The sequence below is a fragment of the Postia placenta genome (assembly GCF_002117355.1).
Source record: "Postia placenta MAD-698-R-SB12 unplaced genomic scaffold POSPLAscaffold_11, whole genome shotgun sequence".
In the NCBI taxonomy this organism is placed as follows: Eukaryota; Fungi; Basidiomycota; class Agaricomycetes; order Polyporales; family Adustoporiaceae; genus Rhodonia; species Rhodonia placenta.
The window spans coordinates 1,124,131-1,139,906 of NW_020169842.1; the positions used below are offsets into that span (position 1 = coordinate 1,124,131).

General features: G+C 53.7%; 8 protein-coding genes across 8 annotated transcripts in view; 4 read left to right on the plus strand and 4 right to left on the minus strand.

Moving 5' to 3' along the window:
- POSPLADRAFT_1048433 (hypothetical protein) overlaps nt 1-819 on the minus strand; it is a gene marked incomplete at both ends in the record, with an annotated part of 1,691 nt that extends 872 nt beyond the window's left edge. Inside the window, one exon of the mRNA XM_024479511.1 lies at nt 68-819. Coding sequence (XP_024336781.1) covers nt 68-819 — 752 coding nt within the window. The remainder of the gene's footprint in view (nt 1-67) is intronic.
- Nucleotides 820-1,815: 996 nt separating this feature from the next.
- Nucleotides 1,816-3,727, minus strand: POSPLADRAFT_1172275 (hypothetical protein; the record flags this gene model as incomplete). Its single annotated transcript, XM_024488176.1, has 2 exons — nt 1,816-2,090; nt 2,166-3,727. The coding sequence occupies one exon, from the start codon at nt 3,722-3,724 to the stop codon at nt 2,192-2,194; it is 1,533 nt and encodes a 510-aa protein (XP_024336782.1). The 3' UTR covers nt 1,816-2,090; nt 2,166-2,191.
- A 1,184-nt stretch (nt 3,728-4,911) lies between these two features.
- POSPLADRAFT_1183720 (hypothetical protein) lies at nt 4,912-8,151 on the minus strand. The gene is made up of 9 exons (XM_024489026.1): nt 7,867-8,151; nt 7,737-7,816; nt 7,521-7,688; nt 6,344-7,222; nt 6,106-6,286; nt 5,593-6,054; nt 5,405-5,534; nt 5,244-5,346; nt 4,912-5,182 (listed from the first exon to the last, which is right to left on the minus strand). Exons 1-9 carry the CDS (start codon nt 8,087-8,089, stop codon nt 5,105-5,107), a joined length of 2,304 nt encoding a protein of 767 aa, XP_024336783.1. The 5' UTR covers nt 8,090-8,151; the 3' UTR covers nt 4,912-5,104.
- A 162-nt stretch (nt 8,152-8,313) lies between these two features.
- POSPLADRAFT_1183724 (hypothetical protein) lies at nt 8,314-9,403 on the minus strand (the record flags this gene model as incomplete). The annotated part of the gene is made up of 3 exons (XM_024489027.1): nt 8,314-8,632; nt 8,688-8,898; nt 8,953-9,403. 3 exons carry the CDS (start codon nt 9,401-9,403, stop codon nt 8,395-8,397), a joined length of 900 nt encoding a protein of 299 aa, XP_024336784.1. The 3' UTR covers nt 8,314-8,394.
- A 141-nt stretch (nt 9,404-9,544) lies between these two features.
- Nucleotides 9,545-10,663, plus strand: POSPLADRAFT_1048437 (hypothetical protein; the record flags this gene model as incomplete). Its single annotated transcript, XM_024479512.1, has 4 exons — nt 9,545-9,885; nt 9,943-10,150; nt 10,204-10,386; nt 10,445-10,663. 4 exons carry the CDS (start codon nt 9,545-9,547, stop codon nt 10,661-10,663), a joined length of 951 nt encoding a protein of 316 aa, XP_024336785.1.
- A 530-nt stretch (nt 10,664-11,193) lies between these two features.
- POSPLADRAFT_1059287 (hypothetical protein) lies at nt 11,194-12,170 on the plus strand (the record flags this gene model as incomplete). Its single annotated transcript, XM_024481138.1, has 4 exons — nt 11,194-11,454; nt 11,505-11,684; nt 11,742-11,897; nt 11,955-12,170. The coding sequence occupies 4 exons, from the start codon at nt 11,194-11,196 to the stop codon at nt 12,168-12,170; spliced, it is 813 nt and encodes a 270-aa protein (XP_024336786.1).
- A 1,227-nt stretch (nt 12,171-13,397) lies between these two features.
- Nucleotides 13,398-13,817, plus strand: POSPLADRAFT_1149631 (hypothetical protein; the record flags this gene model as incomplete). Its single annotated transcript, XM_024486328.1, has 2 exons — nt 13,398-13,547; nt 13,602-13,817. Coding segments are annotated over 2 exons (366 nt in total), but the record flags the coding sequence as incomplete, so codon positions are not given.
- Nucleotides 13,818-13,889: 72 nt separating this feature from the next.
- Nucleotides 13,890-14,724, plus strand: POSPLADRAFT_1035467 (hypothetical protein; the record flags this gene model as incomplete). The annotated part of the gene is made up of 2 exons (XM_024477087.1): nt 13,890-14,364; nt 14,414-14,724. 2 exons carry the CDS (start codon nt 13,890-13,892, stop codon nt 14,722-14,724), a joined length of 786 nt encoding a protein of 261 aa, XP_024336788.1.
- Nucleotides 14,725-15,776: the final 1,052 nt, after the last annotated feature.

Below are 15,776 nucleotides of genomic sequence, written 5' to 3' on the forward strand. Positions count from 1 at the left end.
AGCGGTAGGGACAGCGAGAACAGCGGTGGGGACAGCGATGACAGTTGTAGGGACGGCGACGACGTACTCGGACTCTGCCCGGCCATCTCTGTCCTCTGCAGCCGAGGTGTCTGCGTGCAGACGTTTCCGTTGATTCTGCCTGGTATCGTTGGCTTTGATGCGCACCGCCCGAGGGGATCGGTGCGAACTGCCGACGGCGCTCTTGTCAGCGACGACAGCGGCAGGGGCGGCAACGACGTACTCTGACTCTGCCCCACCATCTCGATCCTCTACAGGCGAGGTGTCTGCGTGCAGACGTCTCCGTTGGTTCTGCCTGGTGCTATTGTCAGCGACAACAGCGGTAGGGACAGCGAGAACAGCGGTGGGGACAGCGATGACAGTTGTAGGGACGGCGACGACGTACTCGGATTCTGCCCCACCATCTCGATCCTCTACAGGCGAGGTGTCTGCGTGCAGACGTCTCCGTTGATTCTGCCTGGTGCTATTGTCAGCGACAACAGCGGTAGGGACAGCGATGACAGTTGTAGGGACGGCGACGACGTACTCTGAGTCTGCCCCGCCATCCCGGTCCTCTACAGGCGAGGTGTCTGCGTGCAGACGTTTCCGCTGGTTCTGCCTGGTATCTTCGGTGCGCTGCGGGGACATGCGTGCAGACGGGGAGCCACGCGAGCGGCCATGCGGCGAGGTGAGACGGTGAATGGGCGGCAGGGCGTTGTCGTTCGAGGCGAGCCTGCTCAGCGAGGGGGCGTTGAAGGTCTGGGAGAAGGAGGGCAGCGACTGTGGCTGCTGTGTCGCCATTTGATCGCGCGTTGCGGACATGGAGGACTAGCGCGGGCGTGCTAGAGGAGGAGGGGACAGCGAGCGGGCATTCGGGCGGAGAGGGAGAGGGAGGGGCAGGAGGAAGAGGAGTGATAGAGGCACGGTGACGGCGACCCAAGAGTTGGATGGAATGGATCAGAAAGGGAATTCGACCGATAGGAAGCCGTCAATAATACAAGGTTCACTTGTCATTGCTCGGCTGGAGCGCCGCCACTTTCCCGCGCTCCCGTGCAACGTCCTCCGCGCTCAATGAAACACTCGGCCCCACGCGGCCCCGACGTCGATCCGGCCTATGTGCCACCGACGACCAACGAGGCACAGCCGAAGCTTAAGATTCGGCCATTCCTACACGAGCTTGCCTCGGCTATCCAAAGCCTCCATAATTGAAGAAGAAGCCCGAATCACGAAATTCACATCCTCCTCGACAGGAGCACCCCCCGTATTAATAGTCTGCTAACAGCAAGAGTACTTCATTCGACACCAATCCACGACACTATTGATCCCACGACAGCCTTCTTTTCCTCGGAACCCTGCGCACAATGTGGAGTTGTCATGAACCCACCATTCGCCCACATGTGTATGATTGTCATCGGGCGGTCTGTCGCGTTGGCACCCACCGCGTCTCCACCCCGGCTGATCGCGGCAATCTAAGCCGTACAAACAACATGTTCAGCTTAATACTGCAGCTCGCGCCGAGCAATAAGCTTGCGAGACAAGACAACCACTAGAACGCACGCACGCTCGTATCGATGGCCAGCTTCTCCCTCGTAAGTGCTCGTTTCAGAAGCGCGTACGAGCACTTCTTGCCCAATGGCCGTCGGCTCTCGCCCAATAGATCCGCTCGCGAGCACGCGTTAGCCTTCGCCTTGAGAATGATGACGCTCCTTCTCACCCCTCGTGCACCCTTCATAATCACCTTCTCCAAGTCCCGTGATGCCACCAATAATAAGGGCATGCTTCGCGACTCGCCCGTAGCTCAATGACCACTCGAGAATGTATAGCAAAGAACCTGCTTGCTTGGAGTATGCGCGGCGCTCGATCCACAGAGCGAGACACCAGTACAGTGAATCCACGTATTCAGTTGGGCCCAGACACGCGTATCCGGAGTCTGCGGAAGTTCAAAGGAAGGTTCAACACAACATCTAAGGCACCAACCAGCAGAGTCTGGAGCAAAACACAATCCGCTTCCACCTGTCATTGCACATGTCCGCCATTCGAAAACAGACCAAGAACAAGCATTGCCTAAATAGCTGGCATATCTCGTACGGTATCTGCACGCACATACGCGAATCAGGCCCCAGGGGCGCCGTCAGCGAACGGCCGATGATCAGCGGCGAGGCACGCACCATGCATACTCCAGCGGCCCATGGGGTCATGATGGGGTCTTCCGCTTCTTTCGCGCAGTCAGCATGGTGACCTGCGGTCCCGCCGCCCTCTCGCCGCCCGCGCCTGCGCCCTGCGCCCCCGTCGCCGCGGCATCCTTGGGCGGTGGAAGCGGATTGTCGACCGCGACAGACCCGTATATGAACGAGTGGTACGTCTCCAGAGACGCGACGGGCTCCGGGAAGGGGTTGGGCGAGATGTCTGGGAGCTGCGCCGCGCGCCGCGGCGGCGTCTTGGGCACCTCCAAATGCGACGGCCCCGGCTCCGGCGTGGCCTCGCGCACGCTGTGCCGCGTCAGTGTGGGCGAGGAGGGGACAGCAGCGAGGTCTTCGCAGAGGCCCTTGATCGCGCCCTCGAGCGTTTCCGTCGCGCGCAGCGCACGCTCCCGCGTCGAAAACTCGTGGTGGTTCATCAGCGTTGCGATAACGCGCTCGACCATTCTCGGAGCCACCTGGCCCGGCTGGGGCGCGAGTGGCGAGTGGGAGACTGCGCCTGCGCTTTGGTCAGGCCCGCCAGGGCCCGAGATGCCGAGCGCAAAGAACGCGGTCACGACGCCCGAGATGCACTCCTGGCGGAACGACATGCGCTCCCAGAACTCATCCGGGCTGACCTTGCTCAGCTCGCCCTGGACTTCCTCCGTGGCTGCATTGTCATCTGCACCCCTATCAGACGCGCGGCTGTCGGGGGGCCGAGGCTTTTTGCGTTTCGGCGAACTCACAGCGTCCGCGTTCATGGTGTGGGCAATCTCGTCCATGAAACGCGATTTGGGATCGTCGTCGAAGGACGGGATAAAGTGGCCCAAGTTGCGCCGGGCGTTGTTCTTGATGGGTGGGCAGGGTAGCGGGATCTCAGACTGGTTGTAAGGGTGCCCATAGATCCAGGATAGCGACGCGTGAGCAGACGGTGTCGCGCGAGCAGCATTGAGCGCGTGTGTCGCCTCGAGTTCACTGAGACCAGGGAGCACATAGAATAGCTTGACGTTTGGCGGACCCTTCTCCCGCGATAACGTTGTTGCAGCGGTGTCGGACAGAACGTGCTTCCACCACGAGCAGAGCTGGAGATCCGCCAGAGGCCGTTTGCCGGGAAAGTCGGCGGAATTAGGGAACAGGTACTGTCCCTGAGCGCGTGCGAAGAGCTGGATCCAGAGGTGATCCACGTGTGTCGGCCTGGCGGAAGGATCAGCATAGAATCCCAACAGACCTTTCACGAGTGCGGTGGTGGGGGAGGGCTTAGCAGCATGCCCGGAGGAGTCGACTTTGGAGACGTACAGTATCCCGCAGGAGGTGGCGGGGATGTTGTGGAACGAGGCCTCGATGGCGGTCGTGAGGACACGAGACGCACTCAGAGGGGGTTGCTCTGAGAGGAGGATGAGGATGTCCTGCAAATAAACCTTGGGACGTGGGATGGCGTACGGATAGATATCCGAGCGTTTGCGCGGCGAAGAAACCAAGACGTGGATGTGGAACTCGCGCGTTCCCGGCACGTCTGCAAGAGAGGCTAGTAGTGCGTCCCGTAGACTCATGGTGCATGAATAGTGAATCCTACTACGGGATCTCAGCCACCTGGGGTAGACAATGAGAGAAAAGCCCACACCTCGGTCACACCTCACGGTGTTGTTGCCGTGCCTCCTGAAAGGACTCTCCGTTAGCCATCTGAGTGGACTGCTTACTCCCTCCTCCCTCAAGGCAGACTCACAAATGTGGAGACAGCACGAGGCAGTATCCGCGTATAGGTTTTATGCGCTTGATGACGTTGAATCCTGTGATTATCCGAGATCGAAAGGAAGATGTAAATCATTAATGCTGGATGAATTTGCGAAGATCAAGATCTTGGAGACTAACCATAGAAAGGCCGACAGACCTGGTCCCGATGACTGAGCGGTCGTTTGCGCAAACACGTCCGCAGCGCGGGACCTGGTCGACTTCGCCAAATTTGGGAATCTCTGTGGCTTACACTCGGCAGCTCGGCACGGTCTTTTCGGACAACGATCAGAACCGCGATGTCATTGTACGCGTACAATGTAAACGAAGTATTGTAAAGGATGTACTAGGTGGTGGTGGTGGTGGTGATGGTGGTGGTTAGAGGAAAAGGAATGAACAACCAGCTCGAGAGCGTGCGCGGTAGCAAACGGCGCCAAACAGCGTGACAGTTGTGCAAACAGATGATGTCAGTAGGTGTCGCAGTCTCGAAACGGCAGGTATGGTAAGCCCAAGCTTACACCCTCCCGGGGTATGGGGAAAAGAAAACTTGGTCTGAGAGGCAAAGAGGAATTCAATACAACACAACCTGGGCACAGCACGGGTGCATAAGAAAACCCGGTGGGGGAAAAAGCTACCGCGTTGGAGGCCCCCCTTCCCGAGCCTCCCATCGGTCCAACGCCTCGCAGTCGTCGAGTTCAGCGCGCGAGAGCCATGAATCGTATTCTGGTCCATACCCGGACCACCGAACGAGATTTTTCCGCCCTGGCGGCGTGCGTCAACAATGTGATCAATGAGGTATTCTTCTAGGCCATCGGTCGTAAGGACGGTCCCGTTCGAGCAGTTTGGACAACACCCGATGCGGCCTGGACTAGTTCCGCCATGCCCTTAAGCGTTTAAGTACGAGCGGCGGGATGCGCGTCAGTGCAGCAAGTGTCCAGAGTGTGCATTGAAAAACAATGTTCTCACTCAGTTTCAGGCCTGCGACATTCAGTAGGAACGGGTTCGGCTGTGGTCATGTAATATACTATGATTTCTCTACTCACACAGCACAAGTCTATGCATGCAATGGGTGACAGTCTACGAGGATCAAGACATGCTAGTTGATATGTACCAATACGCTACAATGTACAATTCAGGATGGGTAGGACAAACTCGAGGCATAAACATGGCAAAGCAAAGCAGACACGACGAACAACCGGAAATTACGCGACGTAAGCAAAGGTATCCCTAGTACCTTCCACCCGCTCAATATACTCCTTCTCTAGCAGATGGTCTATCGCCTGGATATGGGAAAGTGTGATTAGAGGGTGCAATTAATTGTATTGGACACCACCGACGCACCTTCTTGATGTCCGGGATCTTAGGCGTGAATCGCTGCGAGATCTGCGAGATCACTTCTTGAATAAGTAAATTGTTCTTCATCGTCTTCCGTGCTTTCATGATACTGGAACGAGAGCGCAGTATTAGTGCATCATCCTTATTCCGCTGTCACTTCTACTGACCGAACAATCGTAGCTTGAATCACATATTTGCGATCCTCGTCCACAATCTTCAACACGTCTGCAGATTCAGCCTTCTGCTCAGCCTTGATAGGTGCATTCAGGTTGATACGGATCTTCTTTGACTTGAAGCCTGTTGTTGAAAACTTATCAATATACGTACCAGACACAATACAAGCAAGTAAACTCACTAGGGTTCAAATCATACTGATCCTGCTCATCGTTAATGAGAATCTTGGCCTTCACTAGCACGGCCAGGACCTGCTTCAAGTAGTCCTTCGAAATAGCTGTTGCTGTGGCCAGTTCTTCAAACGAGAGCGTATCGTTGTCATTGTATTGGAGCAGGACCGCCATCTGCCACGAGCTCGTCATGAGGATGTACTTCGAGTTCGTGTAGTTCGTCCGGAGCTCGTTCTTCGAATAGTTCCAGAGCCAGGTGAGCTTACGCCCAGAGTGCTTCTGCTGGTAGTACTTCGTGAACTTCTCATACGTGGGCAGGATGTCCGCCGGGATGATGTATTCGTTGTTCGTGGCGGTGATCGGCCAGAAATTCGTGCCGAGCACCATGATGGTGAAGTTCAGGTCGGAGTCCTCACCATTCTGCTGCATGCGCTCCTTGAACTGATCAGTGAGATCCTTACTCAGGCTCATGTCTGCGAATACCTGTTAGACACCGTAGCGAACGTGGATATGGAATGACGCACCAGTGAACATGCGCTGCAGCTTGTTCGTGTATTCGAAACCGCATGCCTCCTTGAGCTTGGAGATCATGCTCGCCTCAGCCTCATCCGATGCCGATACACCGTGAATGAGACGCTTGGATAACTTCGTGGTGTAGTACGTCTGGAAAACATCCTTATCGTCGATGTACTTGAAGATGACCATCTAGGAACAGGGGTATAAATAAGCTGCATCACCAATTATATCATGCGCAAGACGTACCACTTTGTTAAGAGCGCTCTCCAAATCCTCCTCCTCGGCCATCTTATTATTTTTGCGGAGCAGGGCGTCTGCGTGCTTCGCCAACAACTCGGGCGACTTCGTTGTTGACGTTCCAGTGGCAGTGTTGCGGTTGACAAACTCTCTGCAGGCCTTGTCGAGACTGGCGACGAAGCCTGCTTCCCCACGGAAGCTGCGTGTGACCGTCTCCGAGTTCTTCTGGTGCACCTCAAGGAGGGCATCGACATAGGCCTTAGGTTCGATGTTCTCCGCCGCGGCGCCGCCACCCTCACCGACAAGCTTCGACACCGACGCGAGGCCAGAACGCTTAACGTGCTCCTCGAAACGCTTCCGCAGAGGCTCCAGGCCCTCGGGGATGCGCGCAAGGAGGGCGTACATGCGCTGCAAGTCTGCATCCTTATCGTAGTCAAGCAATTCTTGAAAGTTGTCCCACATAAGTTCAGCGTGCTCGCGAATCAAGACATGCTCGCATTTGCTGATCAGGCCTTTGCGCGTATTGGTATTCAGGTATCGCTCGACACGATCCTCCTCCTCGCGTAGGCGCTCCTCAGCCTTCTTGAGGTAATCCGCTACAGTGTTCTCCGCAAGGAATGCCTCTGATTCCTGGCGGTAGTATCTCTCGGTAGCTTCGAGGAAAGGGACTTCAAAGTGCTCCTTGTAAATCTCGTACGACACCTTGTTGATGTCTCCTTCGTCGAGACCGAGCGAGACGAACGAATCCACCACCTTCTTGACCAGCGTTTGATCAATTGTTTCGCCATTTCGTTGTCGCTCAATCAGGCGAAGGATCGCGCCCGCAAGCTTCTGGCCCTTGCTCTGCACATGGAGGAAGAAGTTCGTCTTCCACTGGACCAGTGCAAGCTGTGCCACCATATAAGCAACATATGAGTAAAGTCACGAGCTGAATCATCAGATATGTCTATGCAAAGAATTCTATGGGAGTTTTGGATGGACTCGACAGTTAACCCGTAACCGAATTGCATGCTGACTGGTCATTACAGAAAGGCGTTGTGAGCATGGCCTGCCCACGAAGCCAGCTGCCATGGCACATCTGCAAACCGCCTGCCGCAAAAAAAGATCTAACCAGACAACATGCAACAGAATCCGTATCCCATAGAATCCAGTGCCGACACTTTCCAGGGTCACCGGGTGGACTTACAGTGTAGACCGGATACACGCCCTTTCGCCCCTCATCTCGCTCACGCTTCACCCAGTGCCGATTCAAGTACGTGAACAATCTATTGATGTAGTTTGCGCCGGTGGTGTACCGATCCCACTCCTGTGCGTAATATCGGAGTAATGGTTCGTCTTGCAATGCGTCCGATTGCTACAGAGGTTTCAATTTCGGCCGCCACAATGATTCGCCTGCACTCACCGTGCGCAGCGTCTTCAGATGGTTGACGAAATAGCGTATGAGATTGTTGTACAAATCGGATCCCATCAGATTAGCTCCAGCTATGGTCCGTCAACAAGCACAGCGGAGGGCAAGAGCATAGGCGACTTACTACGATGACCGAGGCCCGCCTGCTCGCCTGCGCCGTGCATCTTAGACGACGTGCAGTAGTTGTACGACACCGTGTATAGGCTCATGTACTTCGAATACGATACGCCTGTCTGCAGCTTGGTCATAATGTGGTCGACGCCCTCCTCGAGGTACGCCCATGTCGTCGCCAGGTCGGCGTTGGCCGGCGGCATCACCGGGGGCGTAGACGAGGATGAGCTAGCCATGATGTATCGATGTGCGACGCCTGGGATCTGGCGTTGCGAGAGGGTAGGATGTAGGGGACGACAGGAACGAGGAGATGAGCGCGTACGAGGCGTGGTATGTCGGCGCTTAGCAAGCTGTCTTCGAAGGGTCACAGGGGTGTTACGAAGTGTTACGGCAGCTCAAACGTTCACTCAAATATCTTGTCATTATTGTCTTTCTACAATAGCATGTCTCCAGAGTTGTTCAGCACGCAATGCATTGTGCAGAAATCTAGCAACCACAAGGCAATAATACAAGCGAGGTGGTGCACACGACCGCTACTGCATCAGACCTTCACGCCAGTATGGATGGATGCAATGCCTCCCCACAAGTCTCTCCAAGCGCCACCTTTGCCTTCGAACATCCCGCCGGTCGTAAAGCCGGCGTCTGCTATCATCTTCGCGAACTCGGGTTGAGGAGGAAACTTTCGGATAGACTCCACCAGGTACTGGTACGACGCGCGGTCGCCGGTCAGGATAGTCCCGATCAGTGGTATGACCGAGAACGAGTACTGGTCGTACAGGCTATTCCATCGGTCGGGATATCAACTACAGCGCAACAAGGTAGTAGACCACTTACGCGCCAAACAGCGGATTGTTCACTCTGCTGAACTCGAGGCATGCGAAGGTGCCGCCGGGCTTCAGAACCCGGTAGGCCTCTTTTAGTACATCCGGGACGGACGTGCAGTTCCTGATCCCGAACGCGATGGTATACAGATCGTATGTATTGGAGGGAAACTTCTCTTCGTTCAGCGCTTGCGCATTACCCTCGTGGAAGGCAATTTGGGACGCTGCGTCCGCCCCCCGTGAATACCGAGAGACGATGGTAGATGCAATGAACATACTGTTATGATACATGGTCTTCTTGAAACGCTTGTAACCCTCCTTGAGCATCTCCGTGTTGATATCCACGACGTCCACGCTCGTTTCCCTATCCGCATAACGTTCTCGTGCGGAGTCTAGTATCCGTAATGCAATGTCGCCTGTACCACCCGCGACATCGATGCATTTCACAGGACCTTTGGCCCCTGGCTTCAACAGCGCAATATACTCGTCTTTCCAGAGCCGGTGCACGCCAAGCGACATTGCATCGTTCATGAGGTCGTACGAAGACGCTACCGAGTCGAAGACATTTCGCACTAGAGACTCCTTGGTTTCTTCTGGAACTGTTTGAAAGCCAAAATGTGTGGTTCGGGCATTGTCCTGTGCATTCTGTGGTTGATTATGGTTGAGACGGACCTGCTTCAGAGAGGAAAAAGACCGGCACGCTCTCCGGCCAGCGGTGCGAGAGAGCATGGTGTGAGTGATCGGGGTCGTTGATTGCTGTTCAGAGATCAATTCCAGGAAGGACTTGCGACACTCCTATACTGAACGCCTACTAAGCATCAGAAAATTCTTCCGTGACTTGAATACTCCTAGCATCCGATCTTCTCTGCTATGGCTGCGTCACTGAAAGGAAAGGAGAAGGCAGTAGCGGCACATGAAGACACAGACGAGTCTCCTGTTACACAGACCCTGACGAGCTCGGAAGACGAGTTAGACGAGTCAGACTCAGATACCAGCTCTAGCAATGGCTCAGACTCCACCTCGGAGAGTGACTCGGACTCCTCAGAGAGCGATTCAGAACAAGAGATTACAGAAGATTTCCTGAATAATCTGCTCGAGAAAGCCAGGCAAAATGTAAGAGCACGGAAACAAGACGAGTCCGGCTCTTCTTTGCAGGAGACGCAGGAGGAGGAAGAGATACGTCTTGAGGATGACAGGAAAAAAGACGGACTGTGTGTGTCGTGCTTTCTCATTCTACCCCTCCATCACTCATCACTCCCTTGTTGCAGACCGCTGCCCTCTCTGCATACGGGTTCGCTCCCTTCGCCATACATTGTCTTGAGTGATTCGAAGACGGCGGGCCCGTTAAGGATTCGAGACGATGATGTAGAGCATGCGGAGAAGGCGTCATCCTCGCGCATACTCCCTGCAGAGCCGGCGCCTCCCCCAGAGCTCTCGGAGAAAGGCAAACCGGTGACCAAAAAGGAGAAGAAAGAAGTGCGTCGTATATCTTTACCCTTCTGTTGTATTTTATTGACGTATCGCTGAAGCTCAAGAATAAGACTGCTGGCTCAGGATGGTTTGATCTCCCAGCACCCGCTGAGGCTGATTTACCTCATTTATACCGTGAAGTGGAGGCTCTCCGACTACGCAACCAGCTAGATCCCAAGCGCTTCTATCGAAAGGAGGAAGGGGAAGGCAAGGGCATCAAGGGTCTACCAAAACATTTCGCTGTACGTGTCTTCGTAATGCTCTCGTCTCGCACCGAGTAGAACATTGAGATATTTCTAGATCGGAACTATTGTAACGACTAATTCACCATTCGGAGCAGCCAGTGCGGACAACCTCGCCAAGACGGCTAGAAAACGAACATTGATTGACGAGCTAGTCGACGATGCAGAGGCTAAAAGTTATGCGAAAAAGAAATTCAAGGAGCTGCAGACAGTGCGAGGAGCGAAGGGTCGGGGGACGCTCGCGCAGAAAAAGGCGATGCGGAGACCCAAGTGGTAGCTACATTGTATGGGCCTGTGAGCACCTCACTCGAGATGGAGACTTATGCCTGTTGAGTTGAAGTGCAACTATGCTGGCCCTACTCTAAACGGCCCTTTAGAGCCCTAGAGGAGCCTGGAAAGATAGCCGCACTAAGTACAGTCACCGGAATTGTCTGGACCGTGGTCCGTAGGGCATATCTGAATCTCAAATCGAATCAGATCCAAGTCCAAGTCACTGTATGTCAGTCGACTACATTATTCGTGTACAAGCGCGAGAACACTTTCGCACAAGCAACGAAGACGCGTCTGAGTCCGACGTCACGCGTAGGCGCCGCGCCACAGACGCGTTTCGATCGCCATCAGTGATGGGTGCCTTTGATGATCCAAGCTCAAAAGTTCAAACTCATTGTCAGCTCGAAACTCCAAGTCAACCGCATGCACAAGTTCAGCTAGTTCTCCTTGCGGACTTACTTGATCAATAGTCTTTAACACAAATCACAACTCAGCCTTGATCATAAATCCTCTGAGACTCCCTCTCGTCCTTAGGTCATGGATGGGACAGACTACAGGACTAGCGACATCGACGCTCAACATAAGGCAGTCATGCAAGATGCTGGCAAGACACTATCCGAAGTTCAAATGGACTACTTCTTCACTGCTCTTCTCCCTCCGCTGCGCGAAGGCCTTGACCCTGTAGCAACGGTTGAGAAGCTCAAACGCGAGGGTCACATTATGGACGATTGTTGGGTATCCTTCAAAGGTGATCCAGCTAAAGCTGTTGAAAAGGAGGACGATCACTTTGAATCACTTGTGGATGTTGTGAACGCTATCGCTAGTGTCAACCCTCATGCCGAGTGCAGTCGACTCTTAACACTCCGCCAGGATCCTCCCGAGCACCAAGCGCCAACACAAGGCTAACGAAGACCCGTCCCGATGGATATCTTGTGAAGGTTGACCGACCAGAAGGAGCGATACGTTGGATGGATATAGGACTTTGCGCAGAGTATAAAACGTATGCCAGTAAAAAAGACCGAAATGGTGTGTGTTGGTATTCGGATGTGGGAGGTATTGCCTACTGACGCTGGCATTTGGCGTAGAACGTGTGCAAGGTAGTTTGGAGTATGCGCCAGTGTATGCGCGAGGATGCCCGACGTCGATTCGTATATGGTCTGACCATTGAAAATGCGACTATGCGACTATGGTATGCTAGTCGAGCAGAGCTGCTGGTCAGCGAAAGGATTCATTGGCAGAAGGTAAGTGCAATGCGGTCGAATAGTAACTAAAGTTCTATGCTGAGCAGGTTGACATAGGATCATAAGACTGTTGTGAATATCTTCCAGGCGTTGATGTATGCCGAGGAGCACACAGTCGGCTGGGATCCTACCATCATATACGTCATCCAAAAGGACAAGGGCAGGAGAGGCATGAAGAGCAAGAAGAGTGTGGCGGACGAGATCGAGCTTGCAGAGGATAAATCGCCGCGTGTGGATATCTTGGTGCGGGATAAAGTGTCACAGTTTCCCTAATTTTACCTAATTTTTCCGCTATTTCTGCGGACATATCAAAGGGTATAGGGACTTATCCATACTTATCCGTCCGCATATGGGTACATCTACATATCTAAGGGGTTATCCGCTTAAATAAGCGACACATGATCTTGTTCTGGACACATCAGGCTGGACTCTGATGCCGGACCTTTTCTAGATAGAAACCAGACTCCTTCTGGACCATGACATCATTCTGACATCATAGGTAGGAGCTAGGCTCAGGCACTAGGCCATAGGCCGGTCAATTCTGGACCCTAGGCCCAGGGCAGGGCAGGGCCAGACTATGACATCATATATGACATCATAGAGCACATGATACTTAGTAATCCTTACCCAGCTAGGTACCAGGGGTCCATTACCGGTCCCTGGGGGGTTTTCCCTCATGTATATAAGGCAGCATCCTGGGGCAACCTGTCCCCCAGTTCTATTCACTTGGTTGTTGCGCTTAACAGCATTACCTCCCCACACTTAAGTGCTATTATCTCCCCCCCTCAATATCAAGCTATAAGGTGGGTTTGTAGGTTTTGTGATATAAAGATGGCAAGGAAAGCTGGTACCACACCAACAAGCTAATATCCAACTTTGGAGCCGATGGGCTGCGCAGGCGAGGGACATGCGTCTGGAAGGCCAAAAAGCTTGTCGTCAATGAGAGCACCAGGGAAAAGAAGGAAGAGGGCCCAGATGTTGTCATCAAAGTTTTGTATATCGATGATGACCGCCAGTGAGAAGGTTCTGTTCTGGCACAGATCTACGACTTCCTTGTCGCAATAAAGAAAGAGAGCTTTTACGAGCGCTGCTTTCTCTCTGTCATAACTCACGGCGACGTTTATGTTCACGGCCGCCTTGATCAAACACGACAGCTGATGACCCGAGGGCTTCCCATACCGGAACATCATGCCACGTTCGTAGTACAGGTCCAAGAGAACGAAAGCGCGTCTGCAAAGACGTCACGAGGCACTAGTCCATCGCGTACAGGCACAGGGGATTATCGGTCGTCCGAATCCACATCTCAGCTTCTCGGCCGTCCTTCCCTCTACAAGCCAAGGGCACACTACCGTATCGTCTTCAAGGAAGTCTGCCAATGCATCAGTGATCTCAGGTCCCTGAAGAGTATCACGGAGGTACTGACACAGGCACTGATCGGTAAGCCCAGGCTATCAATTCAGGCCATGGCATCACTGACCGTCCATTGCAGCCCTTGGTATCATGCATAAAGCTGGATGGGTGCATCGTGATAACAGCGTTGGCAACATCTTATTTCATGAGCGAGACGGGAAATTGGTAGTCAAGCTCTCTGACCTCGAGTACGCGAAGCAATATTTGCGTGATGACAAGGGTGCTCACGAGATGCGCACGGTGTGTGTATTCGTTCACACTTTATGAGCAGAGAAACTGATTCTCCAACGTCAGGGTACCACTGACTTCATGGCGGCTGAGGTAGACGTGATGAGTTATCAATTCTTCACTACGAAGAAGCCGAAGTCAAGCGCGATGCGAGCAAATGTATTCGATTTTGCGGATCGTCGGGGTCCCAGTGTCTCGCTTCCGGAACTCAACTCAATACCCGAATTTCGTTATAATCCCATGCATGATATCGAGTCTATCTGGTGGGTCCTCAACTGGTTTGTCTTCACAAAGTCCGTCGTCAAGGTCGGAGGCCAACCTCCCTCGCTTGAGGTTGAGAGACGCGGTGATTACATGAAGCAGCAGGAGCGTGCAGCAGCATTGTTTTACTCGTCCAAGGCCCGAGTAACTCACATTCGAGCGCCGCGCGAAGACGTGTCCGATTGTCTCCATGAAGTCATGCAGCCTATGGCTCGTCTCATCAAAGCCACACAACGAAGGATGTTCGATGCGTATTACTCACTCGAAGGTGATCTTGCCTCTATCCTCAAAGTGGTCCAGGAGCAAGCGGAGCGTCTCCTGCTTCATTTCTGTGGGGATTTTCAGCTAACATTGAACTCTATGGAAAACGCGGAAGACATCGAATTAGGGCATATCGGCGAGGACCCAAGGCGAGACCTGATTCCAGATGCGACATGGGCGGAATTCAACGTGCAGTCTTCAGACGCTCCGCTGAAAGAAGGCAAACGGAGGATGGTGGACGAGGATCTAGATGACGAAGAAATGGACGAAATGCGACTCATTCCTCAGCCCGGGTTCTCGTCTGCGGGTGATGAGGATGCTTTCTCACACGAGTCGATACAACCCGCGACACGCAGGCCCGATGTTCGCAACGGGTCCCTTTCGCTCAGATGCCAACGTCGTTCCTACTCCTGGTGCGATGTCTCAGTTGCCCATGCGGCTGACGAGTGAACATCAACAGGCTCGATCACTCGATCCCTCTCCGACGGAGGTGTTGCTACGTGAAGGAGTGCGAGGGGAGCAACGGAGGGGCCAGGGATTTGATGCATCGAAGAAACAGCCGAAGTCCATCTGGGCACACACCAAGTTGAATGGGATTGGCTGTCATTGTGTCGTCGATGCGAGCGGCGGTAGTTCTCTACAGCCCGTTACAACAATCTCGCATTAGAAGCTGTTTTCCAAAGGTATGGTATGTTGTCGGACTATGTTGGCCGCGGTGTCTGGCAATCCTACTGGTGTACCAGCACGCTGCAGTCCCTCCGTTTACGGGCTCATTCTTCCGCAAGGACTATATCATTCACCGGAGCGGCTCACGCCTCGTCGATGTCACCTATTCGGCAATGTCTTGCTGAGGCCCGTCTGGTCGAGGCCTAATCGACAAGAAACCTGGACGAAATAGCTGCTTCGATGACATCAAGGGATCCGGTACATATGATTAGTATGTCTTCAACCGCTCCGCGGGTTCAGAAGACGGCCTGAAGTGTCCTACATCGCAGGCGCACGGCGAGATTGGGAGCCCATGCCATGAGATTTTGCGAAGCCTAGTACATTGGATGGACAGAGTCTTGCAGACCGTTCTTTGTCACAAACTGACGATATTGACACCAGACGACGCGACAATGTTTTACATGCGGTACCCCGCGGCAGCGTACTCTGATGCGCTGAGACTGCTGCTGTATGGGAGCCAGTGACCTCTGCTCGGTCATCCCCATAGCCTCGGCTTACGCCCTTGCTTTGCAATACCTCCCGCAATGTTCTCGGCAGCTGTGGCGTTTGTGCAGAACTCTTCGCAACCCCTTCGTGGTTAAATGTGACCCGGATTACGTAATGCACCTTCGGCAATGTAACTCGGCACCCGATTGGCTGCGTCCTCGATCGCCGAGCAGTCCTTGAGCCGGCGGACTCACTGCCGGGGAATATCTTTCTCTCGCAAATATGTGCGCCCTCGATAGTTTTGAGCTTTCGGTACCTTGAACCTCTAACTTTAATTTCAGGGTTGATCTTGCACGCCCGACGTCGTCCTGCGTTTGCGATGCTGGGTCTAGGCCATTTCTGTCCCCACGCCTGCGAGCGAGCCGTGGCCCCCTTTCAATATAAATGGGACACTCGGGCAGCGGTGGACTTCATCGAGTTCCAACTCGTATTTTCCCCCTTCATCCTAGTGTCACTTTCGCTTCCTAGCGAGCACTCCATTCTTTTCAGATTATTCACTTCATAATC